This window comes from Ischnura elegans, chromosome 1, assembly GCF_921293095.1.
Source record: "Ischnura elegans chromosome 1, ioIscEleg1.1, whole genome shotgun sequence".
Taxonomy (NCBI): domain Eukaryota; kingdom Metazoa; phylum Arthropoda; class Insecta; order Odonata; family Coenagrionidae; genus Ischnura; species Ischnura elegans.
Window position 1 is genome coordinate 140,855,861 of NC_060246.1, and position 27,084 is coordinate 140,882,944.

At 38.3% G+C, this 27,084-nt stretch overlaps 1 protein-coding gene across 6 annotated transcripts in view; it reads left to right on the plus strand.

The window, feature by feature from the left end:
* Positions 1-27,084, plus strand: part of LOC124171062 (CUGBP Elav-like family member 4) — a 711,449-nt gene that overhangs the window by 671,957 nt on the left and 12,408 nt on the right. For 4 of the 6 annotated variants that reach the window (XM_046550227.1, XM_046550214.1, XM_046550223.1 and 1 more), the window contains 6 exons: positions 12,064-12,143; positions 13,895-14,038; positions 14,942-15,038; positions 15,715-15,867; positions 18,127-18,225; positions 18,941-19,018. In XM_046550227.1, the coding sequence (XP_046406183.1) occupies positions 12,064-12,143; positions 13,895-14,038; positions 14,942-15,038; positions 15,715-15,867; positions 18,127-18,225; positions 18,941-19,018 (651 nt within the window). The remainder of the gene's footprint in view (positions 1-12,063; positions 12,144-13,894; positions 14,039-14,941; positions 15,039-15,714; positions 15,868-18,126; positions 18,226-18,940; positions 19,019-27,084) is intronic. The other 2 variants (XM_046550219.1, XM_046550233.1) reach the window with 2 other exon arrangements.

Below are 27,084 nucleotides of genomic sequence, written 5' to 3' on the forward strand. Positions count from 1 at the left end.
ATTTTCTTGTTTATAAGGCTCTTATAACAAACTGGTCCTTGAGAATAATGCGTGTTTTCTATCAAATGTCAACCAAACAGTAATCGAAGTTCTTCAATCGCGATCTCTCAACAGTCATGAAAGTGAGATCCACAACCGACGACATTTTATTCATTAGCGTGGTCTATCATCCCCATCGTTCAAATCGGAGCTCTTACCGGTCAGTCCAGCTATCCTACCGGCATCTATGGAGAAAATCACCCGTCGAGTGAGAGGCTATCGCGCGTCGCCCGCCCCGGCGGAAGGAAGCGAGCACGGCGGCGCGGCGGCGGGAAGCCTGCGTGGGGCGACCGGGCGAACGAGCCTGGATGCGCAGGTGTGGTCTGAAGGGGAGGAGGAGAGGGTGCGTGAGGATGGCCGTGTCCCACCGGCGGGGGGGAAACGGGAAGAGACGGGGAGGGAAGACGAGCACACAAAAGGGGGAAGAGAATCAGCATCCGTACGGATGGAATTTGCGACATTGCGCGCGGCTCCGGGAAAATCAGCGGCTCGAAAGAATGGGAAACCGCAGAGAGCGATGGGCGCGGTTGGCGAATCTCTCTCCCTGCCCATCGGTCTTTCCTCCCTTTCCCTCTCCTCTTTTCCATATTCCCTCGCTCCCACCTTTTCGTTCGCTCTTTCTCCCCCAGTTCGCATGAATACGAATCGATTTCCCCTCTCCCGTCCTCGCTTCCGCGAAATGACGTTGTCAAGCGGACAAGCGCCGTAAAAAAATAGTATCCTCTCGTATGTATGTGTGCTACACGGCATGGTCGCGAGGAGACGTACGTCCGGCAGCATATCCGTCGCAAAATCTGAGAGAAAAAGTATGCATGAGGCCCAGGAAACATCGGTCGTCGTATAAGTCCCTGCGCGCTCACCTTGCAAGTTGAATCATCATCTTGGAGTTTCATGGCCTTTTTTTATACGAAAGTGCGTAACTTCGTGCGTAAACTTGAGATAGAAACTTCTCATGATGGTCAAAGAATGTTCAAGGTGAATATGTTTGCCCGAGTCTCGTATCAAAATGGTTTTCCATCGTCTAACAATGCGCTAGATTCTGATGTAATGTTAAGTCCACACCGGATGAGAACGAATTCAAAATGAATGCTGAGATTTATGCCTGCGTTGTCTTTCCGACGGAAGTGTACGAAATTTTCAGTCCTCATTTATCGTCGAAACGTGTTCCAATTGTCTGTCTCCACGCCTGTCTCTAGTGTGATGTCCGGTACTCACAGGATTGGTGTGATTTCAAAATGAAGGCTTAAATTTATCCCCGTGTTCTCGCTTTATTAACGAGGTCATGAAACGTCGGCCTGAATGCACACAATGATGTATTCATTTGCAGTAAAACTGCCGACGCTAGTATTTATCCTATTAACGTGACGGGGAAATTATTTTATGGCCGCGGTGATTCCTAAAAAAAGTTAGAATGCTTTCGCTGAATCAAAAGGTATCGCGCAGTGACATCAGTTTACGCTCATCCTCCGCTCACTTTTTTGCCTATAAATACCTCTCGTCGTGCTTTTTTTCTCCCTTTAGCAGTATGTCCAAATTGAAGCCATTTACGAAGTTTACTGGGAGTGTAATAAAAATTTCTATGCCCCGCCGTGATTACGCCCCCTGTCCCCATTTCCAATTTTTATGCCTGCGTCACGTCCCACTCTCTCGCCCGACGATCCTCAACTGTCTCTCCCTCCCGCCCCTCGCTCGTCCCTTTGAGTTGCGACGACGGTCAGCCCATTTCCTCATCCTATTCTCCTCCACTCTTGCCGGGCCCTCCTTTTTCTCACATGAATACCAATCGATCCCCGTCTATGCTTTGAAATGACGTTGGAAATCTGGGCACGTTGCTGTGTACTTATTTTTTTCGTGCGAGCACTCGAAAGATTCGCCTCGAAATCATAGGCGGTAGAATGTCGCAAATACAAGTTGTCATCGACTTTACAATTAAAATACTTAATGAAATAATTAGTGTTTCGCTGAGTACATTTTAAGCACCATATAATCTGGGCTATTTTGGATTTCTAGGCCGATTTAGAAATTTTAAATTTGACCCAAGTATGCGTTACGAAGTGGAATATATTAAGGTTGAATATGTAACTATTTTACTCTAATAATATGTAAGGTTTACTTGCCTTCTTTTTACAATAAGTACTTACGAGTTAATATGAACCTTTCGGCAATGTTTGAAGATAGTTCAGGATAGATCATGACGATTTCCCCGCTTGTATCATACTGGACCTGTCCTTGTTTCCACTCAATCATGGAGTTATATAACACTTGTAACATCGTATCCCCATACAATTCTGAGCCATTGCGTTCGCGGCACGAGGCGACCTATGATTAAGGTGTAAATGTGCTGTTTCGCTCAAATAGTATGAACGGTTTACTCGTCGCCTTTTTTCATGAAGTACTCACAGGTTAATATGAACCCTTGGGCAATGTTTGAAGGTTATTTTGTCATGATTATTTCTCAAGATTTAAAGATCGACGAATTAAATATCCTGGTTCTTCGCGAATACTTTGCTATTTATCGAAGCTTGATGTTTTTATAGGAGACTCCTGCCTCCCCCCTTCTAATGCACATAACCTCGCCTACCCGAGGGGCTCCTAGGTCCCCAGGACGAAAAAGTAAGGGAAGGATGGTATTTGCACGGGGTGGAATAGGGGTTTTGTCGGGAGGGAGACGGCGTAGGGAGATGGTCGTAGAGTCCTTCGGTCGCGAGGATGCGAGAGGAGGATTTAGCAGGAGCGAGATGGTGAAATGTGGCCAAGTAGTTCGGGAGGTTTCGGCCCCTCCAGTCGGGTTCTCCGGGAGAGGGTGGGTGGGCTTAGGTTCGAAGGAAAGAGGGGGAGGCAGGCGGGGGAAAAAAAGTGAGCGTGGCCACCCGAAGAGTGAAATGAAAAGGGGGCGGAAGAATATGGCGAGGCTTAAAAGGGATGTTATATGAGGAGGCAAGGCGAATTTCCGTGAGGGGGTGGGTTGTGGGAGGGCGCGGATGCAATCGGGACTGAGGGGCGGAGGGTTGATAGGGGGGGGAGGAGTGAGGTTTGGGGGTCAGGGCGAGCGAACGAGGGGAAGTCCCGTGATGAAAAAACCCGGGGGAGTACCTAGAGAGAAGCAGCTCTTCCTCCTCTCTGCCCCCCCTCATCCCATATACCCTTTCTGCACACCCTTTCACGTCAACTCGGCTCCATTCTAGAGGAGCCCAACAAGGGGACATTTTTACCACCGTACTCTTACCCTATGCGTCCTTCCATCCGGCGTACCTTTATGGGTAATAGGAGAGGGACCTTGCTCTTGCCTGATGTTGAATGGAGCTCATCAGATGCTTGATATTTAATTATTCCCTTGATAGTGATTCAGCGAGATTTTGAACTTGTACAATGTTGTCTAGCTGAAGACACATACAACTAATACATGCTGTCTAACGATATGTACACCTGTAACCCTTCCAGCACCATCAGTCAAGAATATCAGATTCATGAAATGATATTTCATACATTTTATTTCTTATAACTACGGATTTAAACGTACAATGTAACATTCAAGAGATAGTCTCTTTAAAACTAACAAAAAAACTATTCGTCGAATGGAGTCACAATGTAAAATGAAGCACAAATCTTATCATCTTAAGCTTATCATCGCCTTAAATAGATCAACTTTAGCAAAAACAGGTCACATGTAGTAACTTAATCGGAGGATCGCCATTGGGTCTTCCAACCTTACGGGATTACGGTAGGATGCAGAGAAAAATCAAGCACATAAAATGACAGAACACAAGCGCGGAATTCCACTTGGGAAATAATGTAAATCAATATGCGCTATCCTACTTACTGTCTCACCTATTTAAGTACTTGCACCATTGTAATACTTAGTCCCCAAATCATTCTCATACACTTATTACATCATCATTGCTTTTTTATGTCCATCAAAAAGTGGTCGTTTGGTATCGAAATTCATATATTCCTCAACAGCAAAACTTTCTGTCGGGAAATTTTTCAGGGTTCGTGCCTTATTTAAAAACTTTTTCGGCATTAAAAGACCCAAATGTGGGATATTTTAGCTTTCAAAACCTGAGGAGCGAATCCCCTTCCGGAAGTTTTAGACATAAACATTGAAGAAACGTGCGTTATAGCCTCGGGAAGAAGATTTTTTTATTAGCTCGGTCAACACCAAACGCTTCTCACAGCCGTTACCTCCCAGTGGCGTGCGAAAATCGTTTAATTATTTAGGGAAAAAGCCGTCGTCGTATTTCTTCGCCGGGAATGTTAAAACTGGCCCCTCGTCTTCGTCCTGACCTCCTCCTCTTCCTGACTCTAGTCGACATTGCTCGTCTTCGCTTCGTCCTTTCCCTCTCTCTTTTTTTATTTCTTTATCCTTGGGCCCCTCTCCCTCGCTGCCATCCTCAAGATCGATATCCCTCCCTCGTCTCTTTCTTATTTTCCCCTCCTCCCCTGTTCGATATTTCATATTTTTTTCCCATCGAAAAATTAATGGCACAGGGCTCGGGTCTCAATGCGCCGCGAATGTATGCTCACACACATGACCATGTGGGACTCAACAAGCCTCCAAGCGCCCTAATAAGCTTTTTTTGAGTTCGGTGAGAACGGAGTGGGGAATGAAAAGCTCCAAGAAAGATATGATCCTCGGATGGGTGAGGGCGTATAACGGCTATACTTCTCCTCCCATGTATTTATGCCTCGCTGCCAAATGTGTGCCCACGGGTCGTTCAAGACGGGCGTGTTGCTAGTAATGTAAGATGTGGCCTCGTTAGAAGGGTATTAATTAGTGCTTCCAAGTCTTAAATAAATTTTCCCGGAGTTTCTGTTGCCTGTCGTAAACTTCAACTACTAGTGAAAAGGTATGAATTATATACGTATCTTTCACATCCCTGGGAATCATTTAATAGCGTTTTCCCTCAATTTGTTTAAAATATGAAATAAAATTTGTGTAGCAACTGTGATGCTATTTTCTAGTTCAACTTTGAGAGAAAAATTGAGGGATTACAATGGCAAAAATTTAAGTTTCTATTGTAATTGTAAATATTCTAAAAACAGCAATTTTAGTACCTAGTTGATTCTTACTTCCATCTTCTTAATCATATAAATCTCTGCTTTTCTTTTGATTCCCTCAGTGAAGTTTTCTTAACTGATATTAAAGTTGTTGATTATTTTAAGTCCAGAACACAGTAATTTATTTCTCCGAGTAAACATAAATATCCTGCAAACCCCAAAATAACTCGTTGACATTCATCACTGTAGTAAGAAGTACTATGTAAGAAATGATGCATTACATGCAAACTATTTCATTGGGTGTCATATTTTAAAAAAATTGAGATAGGACCTAAATTGCAATTTTACAAAACGGCATCCATGCGAGGTTTGCTGTTCTGATTCTGACGGTTGAGTCATCAAAATGTCGAAGAGTAATTTAGCAAGTGAGATGGTAGTGAAATGGCTTTCGGCAGCGGAATATGTTTGTTTGACAAAGAGTTTGTGATTTTTGCAATTAAAACCTCTCGTTGGCAAACGTGATTCAACGAGAGGGCCGTCAATCATCACCGACATGCGACGGATTCTCGAATTCTCTGGCCATCATTTTTCATGGAAAATAAAATTTTTCCGGCTGTATCCGGGTCGGAACATTTATCCGAGCAAAAATTTGACTTGAAAAAATGTGGAACAATCGAATTTCCTTGAAAACGAAAATTGCAATCCTAGTTTCATTTCGATTTTGAATCATTTTATGGATACTGTAACTATTTCTGTATTCAAAACAACAACTTGGGGAATTAGGCATTGTATGAGGGCAGAAATTAGGATGGTAGATATGTGGATATATCACTGCCATTTTGCACAGGACTTCTTGAGACTTCTTGACTGCGACAGAAATATCGTGCCCTGACGATGCATGAGGTCCTTCATTTAAGGTTGTTACGCTGCGGCGTTGGTTGCTGTAGCAAAGACAAGAAGGTTTTCTTCTATCTGAAGACGCTGGCGATTTTGCCAGTGCGAAAGTGTTGTATTTGCCACAGCAATCGACGAGATAGTTACCGAAAATGAAGAATTTCATTGCACACGCAGAAATCTCCGTTCTCACCTCGAGACACATCATCGGTGAAAATCATAATTTAAAAAACTACTATACAAAGAAATGATGCATTGCATGCATTATCCCATTATTTTTCGCATAAAAATAGAGATAGGAAGGTGGAGACATAAATTGCAATCTTATAAAATGGCACCCATATGAGGTTTGCTCTTATGATTCCGACGGCTCGCCTTGGCCCCAGAGTTTAGGTTAAAAAATGTCCCGAACTTTGTCGCACGGGCTCTAAATCACCTCGCCAGTAAAAATGCATCTGGGATAATGAAACTCCTTGCGATTATTTCGCCGGCCCTTTAAAATAAAAAGAAGTCGCAGGGGCGTGGATGGGGAAGTCTCGAAGAGAAATCTTCGTCGTAAAAACGAGGAGCAAATGGCAGCGTCCTAAAAATCGAAATTGGGTCAAAATTGACCCGACACGACGGTTGTTTCTAGCTCGGGCCTTTTAATAACGGGCCCCGCACACAATGCCCGTTCCTCTAGCGACGCCGGCGCTTCCGTCGCCTCCCTGCGGACGGGTCACGTGACCCGCGCTCGTAAAATAAAAACGCGAGCGAGACGTGCGTCGGTGTGGATGTGTGTGAGTGTGTCTGTAGTTGGGGGGATCCACACCCCCCCCCCTTTTCGCCCTTTCCTTTGTGACCCCCGTCTTCAAGTCGCTGCCATTAACACGTTCTTCCTCGTCTCCCCCTTCTCCAAGACTGCGTTCACCCCTCGCCCATGCTCATCTTTTTTTCCCTGAATACTGGCACGTTAGCAAGCGGGAGGGAGGCTATGGCGGCTACCCGCGATACATCTGCTGAGGAGACCACTAGCCCTCGAGTACCTATCCTGTGACACTCCATTTTTCGATATAGTCACATTTCGTAAAGTCTCCTATTATCTACAGGGAATTTAACTTTTAGAATTACGTAAACTATGGGTATAGCTGACCTTATGAAATGTATGGTTTTCCGATGCGTGCGAAATGGCAACAAAACATCAGTATAAAAAAAATCAGCGTAGGCAACCCGCATGCCTCCAAAGCATCCCCTAATGCATAATTTCTGGCTACGCGCCTGCCAGAGAACACATTTCTATCTCTTCCTCTCTATGCGAGGGCTGTCCCTGGTTTCTCCTACTGTCGCCAACCTCTTCAGCGAGTTTTGTTTAGGTTTCAGGGTGCTTGGCATTACCCTGTCGACCAGAAAGTGTTGGGCCCTCTGGGAAAACCTAATGAATATAAAAGAAATGAGCATTACTACTCGAGAATTATGATAACTCGGCGATCTTTCAGATTTTTATTTCGTAGATGGACTATGTTGTTAGATGAGAAATTCCTAGTGAAAGCCGTTGGAAACGCGGGGGCACTTTCTCTCCAATTGTTGGATTTGAACGGAGCGTGTCTCCCAGAGCATGGAACACTAGTGGAGCTTATCGGCGGAGTTGCGCCGTGCATGAATGACACTCGGGGAAGAGCCTAAGGCCGAGAACTTTACCTTCCCCTCCGCGCGATCACTTGTATGAATGAACTAAACCACCATCTCTCCCCTCATTTTTCTCAGTAGTCGAGACGCCCATATCTCACCAGTCTGCAGGAGTTAGACCCATAGCCGGGAGAGATCTTTGATGGCTTCGGCCCCCTCCAGCCCTCCGATTTTTTTCCCCTGTGGTGATCATCCGCGATCTATCCGCTGAGGATATAACTAGCTTATACACTCCATTTTTCGACATTGTATCATTTCATGATGCCAGCCAATATTTAACTATTAAGTTAGCTTGCAGCATTATGCTTACGAAAGGTATAGGTTATCTAATGAGGTGTAAGGCTCTCTGATGCGCGCGAATTGACAAAAAACATCAGTGTAGGCAACACGTATACCTACCGAGCACTCCCCAAACCGTCAGAATTTCCAGAACTCACATAGCCAGAATTCGGTGAGACACTCAATTTGTTGATCAGGCAGTAGGCAGTTCTGTAGGTACCTTGGCTGAGTCATCCGTAGATTTACTAAAGTGATAGGATTGCAAGGAGGAAAGATAGTACACCCTGTCATAGGCGTAGATTTTCAACAATTTCTTTGCCGATTTCATTCTCCTTTGTGCGATAAGCTGTTGATTCTTGGGAGTAACTTAGTGGAAATCATCGTCATTGAATGGGAATAATTTCATAAGTAACTTGAAAGTTACTCATCAATTTTTATTTCTCATCGCAAGTTTTGATAAAGCATCAGTTGATGATATTACCTTTTCGAAGACTTTGGGTGTAAAGTTATATAAATAGTCGTAAGTGCTTCCATAGAAATAATTCTAAACCTTCCTATTCTCGTTGAGGTCCCGGACAATGAAGGAAAAGTTCTCATTATTTTCCTCTTCGTAAGTAAAACCTCCTCGGTCGAGGCGGCTTGGTGGGGTAAGCGGCTTTTCATTGCTAGTATTGCAGATGAATTCTCTGAGGTGTCATGAGTTCTTTAATGGAACATAATTGTCGACAACGTTGAATGCTGAGTGAGGGACGCTTCATGCACGGTACATCATCCGGGGGTCGGAACACTGCCTGTTGTCCTCTCGGTGCACATCTTCGAGAGCACACATGTGCCGGGTATCTCTCAACCGTCCTCGCTGACCTACCCACCAATCGCGCAAACGACCCAAACCATCGCTCACCCCATCGCTCACCAAACAACCAATATTTCCACCATCCCTTATTTCTCTCTCCCTATCTCCGTTTACGCAATTCCCACCACCAAAGCAATCCGCCCCCTTCGCAACCATTCCCATCGTAAAAACCCCTCGCGCACTCCTGGATATAGCCCCTCTCTCTCTCTCTCTCCCCTCATTCCCCCTAACCCCTTGGCAAAACCCTTACACCACTACCACCGCCTACCCATCCCCTTCCTCCACCCCCTCTCTCTTCCCCGATTATCGATCCTCCTCCGTGTTGCCGGGCTCCCCCTCCCCTCTCCAACCTCTTCGCCATTCCTCCCCCACCACCACCACCACCACCACCCTCCTCCCAGGGAAACGGTTGAACGCCATGTGATCCTCCCGTCCCCTCTCCTCTCCTCCTCTACCGCCGCCGCGGGCTGTTTGTCGCGCGGGGGCCACACGCACGTGTGGGGCGCACGGGGGTGGTGATGGGCAGTTCCGTTCTTTCGCCGGACCCGTTCGTTTGGGTTTCGTTCACTAGAACGGAACGAGTTCGATAATTCGTTCCTTTCTTCCCAAGAATATCAACTCTCAATTTAATTGAGGTACTTTTTTCGGGGGTTATGAAGTGAAAATTCGTATCGTGAAGTGAAAAAGTCTCTGTCGTAATATTCCTAAGTTTTATTTGGCAATCAGAATGCGTTTCAACTTTCAGGAAACTTGTCAATCAGAGAGGCAGTCTGATGGTGACGTCTAAAATTTGAAAATCGTTTTTACTGCCAATAAAATTGTCAAAAACTCTTTCGATTATTACCTTTCAAATAGCATTGTTTCGGTCAATTATATATTATTTAAAATTATTTCATTCGACTTATTTCACCCCGATCGGCTTCGTTAGGTGTAATGTAAGAAGTAAGCATCAGGAAGTAACCAAGTTTTAGTACACGGCCATTGAACTATGAGCATGCTAACTTTTCACACACTGACGTCTGAAGCAACCTATTTCCTTGAATAGATTTATATTCATTTCCCTTTTGTATGCAACATTTCGGCCTATATTAGGTCTTTTCGGTGATTAATATATTAGCCCAAACTACCTACTAAGCAGTTGTAATTCTAAAACTGTTTTAGTGAACTGTAGATTCCCCATTATTTTAATGATTGATTTTCTGAAAGTTTAAGTTTCTCTGTGCAACCTCACTCAATTAACTCTAGTGTTATTATGACATTCACACGATGGAAAAAATGAGAGAAAGAATACTTTTACGGTGGTCTGTATTTGGCATGGCATCGGTGTTCTTTCATACGGTACTCACATCGGTTGCGAAACATGGAATATGCTTTGCAATATCAGATAAAAATACAAAAGGCATTCTGGTTTGATTTCGCACTAAGAAAACTGATACATTTTTCTTCTCTAATTATCTGGTACTTTTTCAATAATATTTACCGTAAAATTATTTAAATAACATTTTCATTATAACTATCACCCATCATTTTTTGTGTGAGAAATTAAATGGGGAGTTATCACAATTTTTGCTGCATAGTAAATTCTGGAAAGTATTTGGGTTGGTGTGGCGGCTCGAGTGTTCGCTTCCCGGGCCCGGGTTCAAATGCCAGCGGTGGCAGAGAATTTTTAAGAGATTGTCCTATTCCTACTTTAGTGCTTTGCGGAGGGTACTAGAGGTATAGCACTCCGTCCGTCAGCTGGAACTTTAAGCCGCGGTCCCCTTTGCTTTTTCCGTTAACAGCAGGCTAATGCCGACGCCGGGTTTCTCTCCATCTTCAATTACCTTACCCTTCCTCCATGGTGCAAATGATTTTAGCTGTCGGTCGCCTCCTCCTGAAGTTGCTCAATACAACTTCACCCAATTAACTCTCGTTTTATTGTTACAGTCATAGGACGGAAAAAAGGAAAAAAGTATGCTTTTACGATGATCTGTATCTGTCGTAACATCAGCGTTCTAACATAACATATTCGCATCGGTTACGAAGCATGGAATATAGGCGTCATTGGATTCGTCTCTGTGGACCGAATCCGCTCAGAATAGCCCGTCTTTAGGTGGGGGGGGGGGGAAACATCTGCCTCCTCCCTTTCGATACTCTTCCTTGCCGTCCATCATCATTGCCTTCCTTCTACCCTGCCATGGCCGACGGGCAGAACCCTTCATCCGTCCAGCTCCGTCCCGGTGAATTATTAAGTTTTCGGTGGGTTTGTTTGGGTGAATTCGGTGACTGGGAATAATTACGGTTCCCTCCCCTGGGCAAGACCTCGATAATCCCTCGTCCATCGTGATACTTACGGTCTGAATTCAGTTACCCGATAGTGGACTCGGGAAACATATATACGTATATGGTTTTCATTTCACATTGAAGTTCTTTAAGCCGGGATTACAGTGAGATTTTAGACATCTGTGGATCTCCAGTGGGCTCAACGTTGGAGGAACCAATCCCAGCGTTTTCGTTTTTCCATCCCCTTCATGTGCTTTTAAAACCCTGCGCACTTTTTAAAATACCGTAGTTAGGAGAAGGATCAAATGAGATGATGCAAATGCTAGTTGCCCCTTGAAATTTGAAATGAAAATTTAAATGGAGTGTCGCTGCTCACGGAAAGGATTAAGTTTTGAGAAATTTTGTAATACTTCAATTGTTTGCTTAGTCGGTGGGGTATAACGATCAGATGACGTTTGTGGAAGAATCAGTGGTACGTTAAAGCTGTCACACGTACAGATATCTTCGAAATATAATGCGCATAGTTGTGAAATCAATACGAATTTATTTTCAGCCTGAGTTCATGTGCAAGTAATCCTTTAGACGTAAAATAGTCTTTCATTGAATGGTGAATTTATTTGTTTATGTCTAATTCAATTGAAATAAAATAGTTTTATTTGTGCTATCCGTTCGAATTGCTAAAACTTTGGTGCTACTTCAGCTATTTAACTTTTAACCCTTTCTAACTCAGAGCTGCTTCTGGGAAAAATCACATTTCAAGACTTCTCATTTAAAAAAAGTGAAAAATTTCTCCTCAATTATAATTATTATGGCGGCAACATATTTCACCATTAAACTTTACAGCACAAAAGAATACGTAGTTTAAATCTTTCCTGAATAGTGCTGAAAATGTATACATTTTTATGGTACTTAGAAGCAACATCGGGTTAAAATGGATTTTTATTTTGATCTCAATATCCATATTATGATTAAAACCTTATCCAATGTCATTAAACTATTTTGGATATGGTATAATGGATCTCAGGCAATCATTATTGCGCTGTTTTAATGCTGGTTCTCTGTTTGTTTTGCAGGTTGTGCTTTCGTGAAATTTAGCTCGCATCAAGAAGCACAAGCGGCAATTAGCAGTCTGCACGGGAGCCAAACTATGCCGGTGAGTTTTTTGTAGTTGATAAGTGGATTTAAAATCATTTGATATTGATTCGTATTGATGATTGAATTACAAAAAAATGCTTTCTGCACTAATTGAATTTCTTTTTTTTAATAAAAACATTTTTACTGTTCCGCGAAATCTTTTATGACACCAACCAGCGTTCCCTCTGCTGGGCAGTCATCAATAAAGATGACCTCGGAACCAGGGTTGGTCCGAAAAAAAAATTCGCTGTTTCCTTCATAGTTTTTCAAAATTAGATGGATAATTATTTTTTATTTTCGCTATTTTAATTTTATTTTCAAGATAAGCTGTCAACAACTTTTGCTTCCATACTTGCAACTAAAATCTCTATACTATGATAATGGCACTCACAGAGATAATAATAGATTATTCTTACTATCCTGGTTAATAATGCATGGATGAATCCAATTTAACTCTAAACGAAATAAATAAAGCTTTCAGACTCCATTCAGTGGATTTGGAAAGAGATTAGCACTATCGATTTATAATTTTAGGAAAAAAGATCATGCACGCCCGTCCGGGCCCTTGTTTTCATGGTGCGTCAGTGTATAGAGTTCGGATTTTTTTTTTGTAAAAGCTTCTCTCCTCCATAACTTCAGGTTTCTTCTTTGAGTCTGTGTTGTGAAAATGGTTTGGCGAGCTTATGCACACTTTATCGGTGCATACACTGCATTTATCTCTCTTTCTTGTTTAGGATCTCAGCGAAGTTATTGTTTTTTTCTAGGTAATTTATTTATTTATTTTTATTTATTTATCAAATTGTCCACATACAGCATAGTTTGCCATTTTATAGTGGCACAGCATTAATCTGTTACCCTGAGGTATTTCCAGTATTTCAAAGAAAATGTGTCCGTTGGGTGATTCGAAAAGTGAGACACTGTCTTTTTTCTATGCTTTCATGTAGTTTATCCATCACCAGCGTATCTATGTTGGGGGAAAAATGAGACCCTTTCAAACAGCCAATTGACCCATTGTCCCATACCAAAAGGGTGGTTTCCTATTATTTTTTTATTGCCTAAATCGAAAGATTATTACTCCTGGAGTACGTATTTCACGCTTTTAGATTTTTAAATGACGATATCTATTTATCTCGATTAAATGAAAAGTGAACATTTTCAAGCGCGTGAAAACGCGACGGCTAAGTATGAATGCTGGGAAAGCCCGTGTGACGTATTTCTGGTTCCCGCTGCCGTCGTGTGACGTGACCTTGGTGCGAGGCTTTGAGGGCCGCTACGATGCAGGCTGCTAGCAGGTAGCAAAGTACCCTGCTAGCAGGTAGCTCTTGCCTTAAATAAGGATTATTATTATCCTATCAAACGAAGGAAACTTTCCAATTATGCAATTTTAATAGGTGATTATTAAGAGGTGTTTCCCTGAGCTCTGTGCCTCATGCATGCATTGGTAATCACCGACGATGTAAAACTCCTATCTACTCGTATAGAAACTAGGTCCCTGTTACGTCACGTGGAGTGGCATCGCATGGGCGCCAATCTGGCCTTTTTCAAATGAGGTTAAAATTGACCATTGGCATTCGTCTAAACTGGGATTTCTAAAACCAAATAATTTGTATATTATGAATACACTAATGGTAGATAACGAATCGCAATTAATGCCTTTCTTTTTCTCTGATGAAGGAAACTACCCTATTCAGCACTGCCCCTGCATGCTGGGAACTCTTCGCCGAAGTTCCACCGGTAATTCTCACGAGTGCGTCCTTTTTCACGTTTCAGGGCGCGTCTTCGAGCTTGGTCGTAAAGTTTGCAGACACGGAGAAGGAGCGTCAGTTGCGTCGGATGCAACAAATGGCTGGAAACATGAGCCTTCTTAATCCGTTCGTTTTCAACCAGTTCGGAGCCTACGGCGCGTACGCACAGGTAAACGGCATCGTTTCTCTCGTGGTTTTTGTTTATTTTCCTCTTATATATATATGTCAGAACTATGATTAATAATATCTTTGTTTTTTTCGAATGAAAAATGTATTCTTCATTCATACATGGTTAGTGGTGAACACTATTTTTCATTATCTTTAACTGCTAAATAACATTTTCTTCAGATAATTAATAATGAAAGACACTTTGTTTCTTCCAAAAGTTTATAAACTTATATAAGTTTCTTATAAATATGGAGCCCTTCCTCCACTTACGTGCTTCAAGTTTCGATTTAATTTTCTTCAGATAAATTAACGTTAAAATGTCTTTAATGCAGAGTATCAATTATTATGTATGTTTTTAATAATTTTATTCTGAATACTTACTAATATACCTAAGCTACCAAGTTCACTTTCTAAGGATTGACAATTGTTAGGTTTTCTTTGAATAGATGGTACCTTTAAAATTGAAAATCTAGCAATCACTGTAATTTTATTTGATAATTTAAATACATCTAAAAATCATTTACAGAAAAAAAAAACTTTGATAAAAAGTCCATCATTAGATCTCATTACTGGCCTTGTTTTATTATTTCACTTCTTTTATTTTTAGACAAAGATAGATATTTGGTAAAAATATGTACTGAGATGGAAGAGAATGGTGCTCTCACAGTTGGAATTGAACATGGCTCCAGTATTTTCTTTTCTCTGGTTCAATTGACTTGTTTTTAAATCATAAGATTTTCTTCTTGAAAACTTTTATATTTACTGGTGTTATTGTTGAGAATATTCTCTGATCTTGTTGCCCTTCTCTTTCTTTCTTCAAAATCCTGATATGTTGCCACTGATGCTGTCTGTGTTCCACTCATGGCTGGCCATTCACCCCTGCCATTGTTGGTAGATCATGCAGCAACAGGCTCTAATGGCAGCTGCCACTGCTCAGGGCACTTATATTAACCCAATGGCTGCTGCGCTTGCCACTCAAATGCCTCATGCCGCCCTCAATGGTGAGTAATCCCATTCAGAATGTATCCATGTCTATATTTCCTGAAAAATAAATATTTGTCACCCTTATAAGGGCCACGGATACTGAAAGTAATTGTTCTACCGACATTTGCTCCATGGCACAAACTTAACACCATTTTTATGAGATATGAATAACTAAATAAATAAGCTACTGATGGATTCACATAATGGATTGGATTGCATCACGTCATAATTTCACGAAGTATTGAATTTTATTAGCCATTTAATACTAAGTAATGGAAATTATTGCATGCATTATATCAGCTATTCAATGATGTTCAATATTGACTCCTCCATGAAAACCAATGTATGTAGATGCAATGATCGTTGAGAAACTGTGGAGTTCCTTGTTTCATTTAGTGTAATGGGGTTGACCAAATTGGGCTCATGTTGAGATATTCAATATTGGTTTTACTTGCTTCTCATCTCCTTGCTAACAGTCAGTGAATATGGATTGCCATCAAATGTAAATATTTCTAAATATTCTTTGATGGTTTGGGAAATTTCATCATAAATATAATTGCCCATTGCTATTAGCATAGTCTGGTGTAGTTTTGTCATATTTGATGTTCTTCCTGTAATTTGATGATGAAAACTAATCTTTAATGAATGATAGTCTATTTAAAAGTCTACTTCTCACTTATTATTTCCTTTCAGGTTCTGGTTCAGCACAGCCGGTAAATGGTGCTATTCCTAGTCTGCCTTCCCCCACAATGCCAAATTTCAATATGGCTGCACAAACACCTAATGGTCAGCCAGGTGGATCAGATCCGGTATACACAAACGGAATGCCTCAATCATACCCAACACGTAAGTATAGCAACAGAGATTTGAAACGGCTTACTCTTTTATTTTATACAGGGTTTGGCAGTTATAAATCAATATGAAGCTCACCTCCAAGTTTTACTCTTTATTTTTAGCCTGCAGAGATACTTTGGGTGGTAATTTATTGTTATGCAGACACAACTTCACAGGTATGAATCCAGAAAAAGTAGGTAGGAAGATGTCTATGTTGGAACATAAGTTGCTGCCCTTGAAGTAGGTAGCTAAACAATTCACTACATCTAGGAGAATCAGAAAAGTGTGGTCAAAGTCAAAATTCAGCAATACTTACTCCTAGCAAAAATAGTTTCATGGTCATATTTTCTTCTGTTGCTTTGCCTCAATGCCCAGTGATGGGATTTTACCATGCAGATTGGAAAATTTTGGAACATGTCAAATTCAGTTTGGCAACTTTGGATTTAATAGTTTTCCCCTCTCTCACTATATTTCACCTACCTGGGTAGAGAGTGCCCTGCTCTCATACGTATGAGGTACCTCATACCGGGCCTATTGTAGAGGGTTATGGGCTGCAATGACTCATCATCTTGGAATATACATCTTATTGCCCAGTCAGCACCGTCAAGGGTAGATATACTGATGGAATATCTCCACTAGGTCATGCTAGGCCAATTATCACTAGAGTAACACATGATTAAAACGTCTCTGTTAGATTCCTACGTTTCCAGTTTTGACTTAATGATAGATTGTATGTATTTTCCCTATTATGTGTTTAGATTTCATTTTGAACAAGCTTAATGCCTAATTCTACTAGCAAATATTGAAAAATTTCTTTTGTTGGGTGTATCCCAGGGAATATTTTATATACTGCCTACTTTATTTTCGTGATTATAATTTGTTTTAAACCTACTATATAAGTACTAATGTTTAAGCTTAGTGTGTATGAAAGAGTGAAATTCTTCTCAATGTTAGCTAGTAGTTATCTATAGTTTTAATTATGTAAAAATATAAATATAATACAATTACCAATAGAGAATAATTTCTCATTTCTAAGTTTGAGGTAAAAAATGCAATATGTAATGAGTCTGAGATTTTTTTAATGAGCAAAATAAAACTAAATGGATTCAGTTATTTTTTTGATTAATCTTTTGATATATTTTGACTAAAATAATGTTATGCTTTAAACAATCATCCCTTCTGATTGTAACATATCAGCAACATACACATCTATTTTTTCACAGGTCTGATATGCTATTCACAGCTACACTTACGCAAAAATTAGTGTCGTACGCTGGGTATTTTTCACTTGAAATGCCTCAGAAACAAATATCAAAATTGTATTGTTTAGAGAGTATGCATGCACATTGGATGATGTCTTCTGGATTCATTTGTTGTGTATCACCAACATTTTACATGGACAAATGGTACACATGTTCATTGGCTAGGGCAGAGAGGCATAAGATTAATTTAGTTACTTTCCTAAAAAGTTATTCAATTGATATTCATGTTTGCTTTCGCTATCTGATACTCTCAGACTCTTATCCTCCCTTTGATGCTTATGTATATTATATGCTTGTATGTAATTTGATATTGTTGTGCTTAATGTTGTGCTGAATGAATTGGAGACTGTTTCAATTGAAGTGAGCCAAGTCTTGAAATATTTTCTTCAAACTGTAAACCTACTTATGGAATTTTCAAAGTAAGAAAATATTTGATTTTTTAGATTTGAAACAATTCTAATTAAGCAAACTTAAATTGCTTCTGCAGAATTGAAATAAAACATTAAATGACAGGAATGAGGGGAATCGGCAATGAAGATACGGACAAATTGGACTATGTCACCTTTGACTTCCTGATTGAAAATGTGAAAACCTGACGATGAGTTTCAAAAAGAGAGGTCTACAGTTTGAGTGCATACTGAAAATCTCTTGGCAATGAAATACATAATTCTATTTGCTAACAAGTGGAATGAATCAAATTATGTCTCATTTCAGATTTGATCCCAAAGTGTTCACACAGCTCTATCTCACATGCTTTGAAATCAAACTAAATATTATACCCTTTTGTTTCATTTGGATGTGTATAGACTATTACTATTTTAATTATGTTTAAATGTGAATTTGGTACTTGAGTGAGTAATTTGAAACTCCCGATGTCTAAAAATTAATAGAATTGTTGGAAATCGACTCACTCTTTGCTGCTCATTCATTTCCTGTCAAAATCTTATTATGTTGTAAGTGTATCTCATATCTTGTCAAGGTCTCTAAGAATTTAACTACTTTTACGTAGATGCCCTTCATTTGTCCATTCCAGCTCAAGGCTTACCCAATGGTGAAGCTACTTTGCAGCATGCTGCTTACCCTGGAATGCAACCTTACCCTGGTGTTGGTATGTGGAAATATGTTTGGATAATACTTGCTCAAGTATTGTCTCCCTACTTTTGTTTTCATATTCACTTAGCTGTATCCATCTCTAATATGTCTTTCATATAAAAATGCAATGTTTCCTGTGTGGTATAGTTTACTCATATATGAGACAAGCTTTAGTCTTTTAACCAAATGGGCATTGAAATCCTTTTGTGTAAGTACTCCTGCATGGTTGTTTGTGTCACTTGCTTCACTTACATGGATATGTTTTTATTTACCATTCATATTCCTAATAGCCATGGTTCTATTTCAAAAGTTCCTTCAATGTTTTCTGGAATGAATTAATGTGGGTGAAATATTTTCTATGAATACTAGGTGGAAATTTTTGAATGGGTTCTATTTGTTTCTTCTACATTGCTTTTTCTCTGCAATGTCTTTGCATGGATATTCCTGACAACCATCACTGCACAGTTTTAATGCTTAATAAGTGTACATTCCTTATCCTCTGTAAATCATTCAAGGAATTATGTTGCGGGAGCCAATATGAGAAACAAGAAAAGTAATTAGGGACTAAAAAAAAACTAAATGTTCTCTTCTGTAAAGGGAAACTGTTTTTAAATGATTACATTTTCAAATTACCTTATGCTATTCTTCCCTTTATCCCTCCCCCATCTTCTACCAAACACCTGCTTACTTCCTCACTGAGTGTATGTATCAATTTGTAATCTTCTTGGCAGCATACCCTGCAGTTTACGGCCAGTTTCCGCAGGCTATGGCCCAACCGATGACAACAGTCCCCCCAACGCAAAGGGAAGGTAAGATGCCTGATATATAGAAACATAATGCAAACAAAAATTGTAATTAGAAGGCCTTTATTTAATGAAGTCATTCTTGAATAGTAGTCTCTTTTGTATCCCTCCACTGTATGACTTTTAAAATTTTTTCAAATGACATACACTATACATAATGCAAGAGGTTTGTATGTTCAGTTGAAATTGAAACTGACAAACATGATTGCTAAAGGTGACAGAGTACCAGAAAGGTACCACTCATCCTTACAATAAATTGCATTGTGTTATTCTGCATTTGTTATGCTAATTAAATGGCTTGGCACTCGCACTTGCCTTGTTTTGTTGTGCAATCCTGTGTGTTCATTGTTGCTGGAAGTTGGAATTCACAGTTTTGCTTGCCTTGTTTAAGCCAATGCAAAGGAATGTTGGCACAAGAACAAAGCTTTAAGTGTAAAGCGGGGATAAAAAATTCCTTCCATTATTTTATGGTTAACATCTAACTCGCTCATTAAAATCACTTTTATCCACTTGCATTTATACTTCAGCTTAAAATCTCTGGACCCAGTTCATCTAAATATCCTATAAAATGGTTAATAAGATTATAAGTTTTAACATCCATTTGAATAAGATAAATTGAAGAAAAAGAGAGAATAAAGTATACGATATTTTTTGTATTTCCGCTGTTTTAAAAATTTAATTTGTGTTAAAATATAAAATTATTTGCAAATTTACCAGCAACATGTGTTCAATTTGAGTGATGGGACTTCAATTTTAAGGAACTGGATTTGACTCAGAAATATGTAAATATTGTTGGAGTGAGACTTTTTTATTTTAAAAGTAATTTATGACGTGAATAATCATTAAATCCTCATTTGTGCAGGAGTTATTTTGGGTAACATATTATAAGAACTAAATTCAATTTCCCCTATTAATGCATGCTATGGCATGATTATCTTGGCGAAGTTTTATTATAAAATATTATCTCTGCTATTCCATATTTTCATTGATGACACAGATAGTTTTTTACTTTCTACATTGAATGAACATAGTGCATATGAAATTACATGTACAAAGCGCACTTAAACAATGTAGGAACATGCTGTTAGGAAAGTGTTCAACAACTTTTGCTAAACAGGCGATGATAAGAATTTTTTAAATACATAATTATCTGTTTTTGATGGCAAGTGAGACTAGAATACTGATTTTAAAATCATCTTGGGTGTATATAAGATAGGTGGAACTACACCTAGGCTTACACTATTTTGATGTTGATACTATTATCCACAAGAAGTAATGTAAACATGCCATATTTATGTCAATAATTCCTTGGAGTGCATTCATATTATAAAAATTAATTTATTTAATTTTTAAAAAATATTTAACTATTATTTCATCCACAAGTGATTTGCTATTTCATTCAGGGTTGAAGTCTATATTTTTTGGAAGAAATCCCATCGTTGACTGTCCCATCTGTGAAATTTCAATTGTGTCAGTGTTTCTAGAAATTAACGAAATTCCTGAGTATCATATTCATTTAAAGTAAATAAAAATGCAAATATTTTGCTTCATAAGCAGTAGAGCCTCCCTCATCAATCTTTAGTTTTTCGGATTATATAACTGTAGGGTATCCACCAATGACAAAGAAGTATTATCAGTCATTCACCTGATTACCTAACATTATAAGTTAGTTGAAATATTACCTAAAAAACCTTCCCCTGCATACTAATATACCAGTGACATAATCTTATTCATTTAAAGTAAATAAAAATGCAAATATTTTGCTTCATAAGCAGTAGAGCCTCCCTCCCTATTATTTTTTAATCTTCACTGCTCTTTGTTCCTTTCCATCATAAATTTTTTTTTACTTGCAGCAAAATATTCCAATTTTTTAGCCATCTTACAAATTATGGGTAGAATATTGAAGTTTCTTTTACTGTCAGCAAATTGCTGCATCAATACCCCTGAAGTTGGGAGTAGCCTAATATTAACATTTTGTCTTTTTATATCCTAATCATGTGATTCATGTGCATAGTTCAAATAGGTCGCATCCCAAGGAGTAATGGGCAATAAATTTAGCCTCAAAGATATGAATTGGCACAATGAAAGTTTTTCACAGAGTTAGTTAGTTTCATGTGTTATTTTTGAGAGCCACTGCATAAGGTGCTTTGTTTTCTGCTGCAGGCCACATCATCAGGGACTTGTTATTGCCCATGATCATGTAGCCTACAACAGATGCAAACGCCTGAAAGTCACCTTACACAGTAATTCATTAAAATAACAAACACACTATGGAATATCAAAGGGTCTTTTTTTTCACTCCGCATGTTAAGTGGTGATGATATCATGAAAATTATTCATATTCCTAAGTGAATAAAAAAACAGGATTAGGAGTTAATTGATGCATGATTTTTTAAGAATAAATGTTGATATTATTTCTGGTATAAAATTGCTAAAAAATGCAACATAAAGATATTCCTCATATGAAATTCAGTTGCAAGTTTTAACATCTTCATTCTGATCTCAGAGATTGCTGCTTGGTTATCTAATTTTAAATATCAAATTTTGTTACTATTGATTTGGTTAAATGGTGATAAATGTGTCCACTAAAATTTAGCCATTATCACTCTGAAAGAAAATCCCTTCCTTCTTATGGCATACTATTCTTAGATCTAACTCAAGGTGAGGGAAACATAAACAGAGTAATATTATCCTTCCTTTTTTTTTACTAAAAAAATCAGTAACAGATTATTGGTAGCTTGTGTTCCTCCTCAGGATAAAAATTGTGCTGGTTATCTGATAGGAAGCAAATAACATGATATTTAATAGTATTGTAAATCTCAAATTTATTTTATCACTGACCTTGGCTTGGGTTTTATCACTCTACCCTCATTTTCTTCCATCTTTGCATGTTTTTTCAACATCTATCAACTTCTATCCCATTGTCCTACAGTTATGCTATGACTTCATTCTATTTTTTCAAAAGGCTGCTCCTTAGCAGTGGGTACCCTTGAGGTAATATCTCCCAAAAATTTAAGACGGGTATTAGCCCATTGATTTTTTGACTTCTGCCTATGGTTTTGACTTCAAACAGAATACCCCTGCTCTCCGTCTGTTGCCTTTGGAAAAGAGTGGACATAATTATATCTTTAAAATCATTTGAATGTTCTACTGCTATAAGTATTTGGAATGAAATAGCAAAACATAATATTGATAACCATAATGGAGGAAAGAACTTCCTTTTAAAAAGATTGAAATCAATTATTTTGACTTTTTCGAGTATGACACAGGTTTTCGATAGCTATGAGTGCTGCAAAAATGTAATGAATACTCACTAAAATACAGAAAACAGTTGAGGAAACTTAAATCTATTGCTATCAAATAAATTTTCTATATTCCCATGTCATTTCCGAATGTGAACTTACCCATACCATAATGCAACATTTCAACATGCATGAGAACTTGTTTTTCAGCCTGTGAAAAGAGACACTTCTACTTGTGCTGTGGTTCCTTAACAATTATTTTACTGCTGCAGAAATAATTAAATTTTAATTTTCTAACATAATGCTTTATAATCATATATTCTTAGATATAACTCAACAAAGGGAATATTAATATTTGGTAACTACAATGCTTTTAATATCATTTATGTCACCAAAACTCAGGTGAATGACTCGAAATTTACTAGCCTACAATCTTGAGTAGGATTGCTGAATAATATGCCATCAAAAGGAGACTCTGTTTTTTATTTTAAATGTAATTCAATGCAAAAGTTTTTCTGAGATACTTTTCCCCATCCTGTACCTACTTTAATATCCGACAGTGGGAAGACTTATAAGCCCAATGGGGTCTAACGACTAGAAATAGCAGTCACCAAATCAGCTATAGATTTGACTAGTTAGCATATTTTTTGGCATTGATCATGTTTTTGGAGTATTTTCAAATGATTTGAAGGAATGGATAAGTTGCATTCAATGATAACTCTGTGCATTAAAACATTTCAAATTTTGAGCAATAAAAGGATGATGGTATTGTAACACAAAGTGAGCAATTGCATTGAAACAATATGATCTTAATACATTTCAAAGTGCTACTTTTTTTTAACCAGTAATGTCTGAGAGAAGAAGTTTCTTTGAATTTAGAAATAAGCTTATGTTTAAACTTTTAAACGCCAAGTGTGTAAAGGAGAGTTACTCCACTCCTTACCTGACATGTCCACATTAACACAGTGATTTAACCTTAGAGCGGGCGTGCCTGATATTTTTACATGACTGGGTGCATGGCGTACTTTGTCCTCGATATATGCATTTTTATGATAACACTCGATTTTTGTTAAAATTTATTTTTATTTGTGGAAATTAGTTCAAGGTTTTACACTTATAGGTCATACAGATATAAAGGTACACAGGTGGTGCAGGTGATACTCATCGGTCGGTGTAATTTATACACCACGGGTGTCAGGTTCCTCTTGCCGATCTAAGAAAAATTTTCTACAATACTATGTGCTTTTATAACTCAAGCTATAGACTGTCAAAATGACATTGTAAGAATACTTGAGGCCATTCTAGAAAAGCAAAGTACGAGGTACACGGCCAGTCACTCGGTGTACTTTGTATGCTATGGCTGTCGATTCCTCTTGCCCATCTAAAAATAAATTAGCTACAATACTTCGAACTTTGAAAACTCACACTATATACAGTCAAAGTGCATTGTAAGAATGCATGAGGCCATTCTAGATCAGAATGTATGTACAATGTTGAAATCCTTGGTTTTCGAAGATTGGTGTACTTCATATGCCAGCGCGCCTGCTTGAGGGTTAAAGGCTTTCAAATTAAATCTGTAAAGTGTGAATTGGGCAATTAAATCTGTTGGATAAAAGTTAAAACTTGTTAATTTTTTATGATATTCAAATAAGTTATCATTGTCAAATTTCATTCATCTATTAGTTGGTGTGCTTGAGAATTTCTTCAGACATTATGAAAAAATTGAACACAATCATTCATTAAGTCCTTAGGAAAATTGACCTAGTTACATCATTCACAGCAATTTTAGGCACAGGATTTTATATTCCACCATCTTAAATCAGTGCATCCAGTGAATAGAGTATATGAATTTCCCTCAGGAATCAAGTTGTGAGACATTTTATATATTGTTCATTCTTATAGATATGAATGGCAAATAAAATATTAGGAAAATAAATTTAATGTAAACACAAAACGAGGCAGGAAGTCTTCTAATGTGGAATCCAATGTAAGGCAAAATGCATTGTTGACACAACTTCATTTGCAAGCTACATCGCCTCAATCCAATAGACTACTTCCATTGCATGGAAAAATATTGAGCATTAGGGAAATATTTTTGCCAGTAAACATCCAAAGTTTTTTTTTAGCCAAAAATTTATTTTTTCAGTGATTGAAAATTTTCTATTTGCTCTATTTGCTATTGAGTATACACACATAACACATTGTTGTAATTAAGTAAAATTTTCTGTGTCATGCCCTTTTCTTTATGCAATGTGGCATTGATTTCTAAATAAAAATCTGAGAAAATCATTAGGTACTGGATTCATATGTTTACAATGAAAAAAGTGAGTTAGAATCATATTGGAATAAATCAGAGGATTAGGAAATGGTGGCTGAAGTCATTTGCTATAGTTAATAATTCATCTTATCTGCAGACATTTTTGTGCTTTTTGTCGTAGAATGAAGCCCAAATATTGCAAAAATTGGCCTCAGAATCTGCTTTACATGGGAATTGGGTTTTCTTTCAATTTTATCTTTTATTCTACAGCAAGAATGACTTAAGCACCCAAAATATCTGGTTTTTATTGGTGTCTTTAATATTAAATGTGGCCCCATAGGATTTATTGATGGTTTCCAACTAGTTTCAATATTTACAGAACAAATCAGTCTTGACACAAAGTTGGCACAAATCTTTTTCCTATCATTTTTGTACTGTAAAAGTGTTACTTTACTTCTTAAATACACAACCTCTTTGATACTTAAGAATGGATATTTGCTCCTGAAAATTACAGTGTAAACTTTTTCACTAAGCCACATCTTTTGGTAGTGAAATCTGTAAATTTTCCCTTAACAATTTAACATTTAATATTTATCTCTTCATTTACATATATATTGCTAAATTTACTGGTGATAAAAAAATGATTTTCTGCATTGCACACAAATGCTTAACTCAGCAAATCAAATAAGGGCATAAACATAACAAACATCAAGATAACTAATTTTCTGTGAATAGCAAGAATGTATTGTGAATGGTCACTAAAACTGCACTATTGGTGTGCCCCTAATGCCACTTATTTTTAATGTGCTACAATGGATATATGAGCATGCATTTGGAATTTATTCCCAGTCTATATGTGTTTTAAATATATGTATTTACCTGATTCATTAATCCCAGAATTACCCATTACATCATTGCTATTTACCACATCATATACTACTTACTTATAGGTGTGCTTTGATCTATCTCTATAAATCTACATGTATTTAGAAAGTTAGAAGGCTCTTAATTTTGCTGAGTATTCCACATTGAATACCTTCAGATTAATCTTTCAATACTGGCCTTTGTGAGAAATGCCTAATTGGAAGAGCTAATGAAGATGCCTTTTAATAAGATAATTTTAGTATCAAGGAAGGAGGCTTAAAATGATATGCATGAGTTGATTCGATGGATGAGACTTTAATTAACTTAATATCTTAAAATGTGACTTTCTTCGAAATGGTTAGAGAAAAATGGTTTCCATTAATTCCATCTAAAGTCAAGATGCATGATATTACTTCATTTATGTGAATCATATCCAAAAATTTAAATACCAGTTCTTCTTAAGTTTCCTCTAGTATATGATGACTTTAATTTATTTTAGGGATGAGTCGACTCCAAATGACGATTCTCGATTCCACCGATTCTCAGGCACGGAATCGGAATCGAGAATCGATCGCCTAAAGTCAATTCCGATTCCATCGATTCCAGGAAGATAAATATTTTGAGCATAGACTATATGCTTGGGCATAAAGGCCGCCTTACACCTAAGCAGCTGCGGTGTCAGCCTTGTCCGCCCAGAGGATACACCCAGCACGCGGGTGCTGCGACGAACATACCTAAGCGGCCTCGGAAACATGAAAATGTCGACAAGAGCAACATACTGACGAACCCTGAAATGGCGTGTGTTCATGAGCAACTCTCAGAGAAAATAAATTGGAAACCACGGGATCGAGAAGCAATGCATGTGTCTTTTGTTCTTTTATTAACCGCTGGTAATGGCAAATCAAATTATTGGGATTATGAATCACCATCTGAGAATTCATCTGGACCACCAATTTTAACATAAAATAGATCGAAATATCTGTTTTTTATTTTTGAATGATATTTGAAGTTGATGCTAATAAAAACATGCAGAGAGCAAGTTTTCCTGTGAAAAAAAAGTTTCTTATAATTACGCGCAGAGAGGGTTTTTTTTTATAAAACTTTTTTTCATAGACTAACACGCATCTGCATCAATAATAAAAATTTAGACACACTCGCATTTGTATAGCCCAGTTTCAACAATGCAACCATTGATAAAGTTGATACTTGCTTGGCATAAGCTGCCGGGGCAGACTCGACAGGTTGCTTTCGGCTGCCACCGCGCAGCTGCCAGGCTGCTCTGATATGTATGGACGCAATGAACATTACATTATTGTTTAGCCACCACGGCCAAATGGCTACGTAGCCACCGTGGCTATTGTTATTTTATTCCATTCAATTCTTAAATTTTAATGACAGCAATGCTACAGATAAATCAATATCCCACCTGTTGGAAGGAATAAGAATCGATGGAATTGGAATCGCGAATCGGGAATCGATTTGAAGGAATTAGATTCGAAAAAAAGTGGAATCGACTCATCCCTAATTTATTTCAACCTCGTTTGTCCTTTGAACTTCTAATTTCATGCAATGTAACTGTGCTGAACTCAAGGGAAACTTAGCTCACTCTTTATAATGGAGGTGGGCACTCAAGTAGCAGTTATAGTTGATTCGATTATTTTGCTTACTTGTTTTGATGCTATTGAATTAATGTCAGAGACCATTTTATT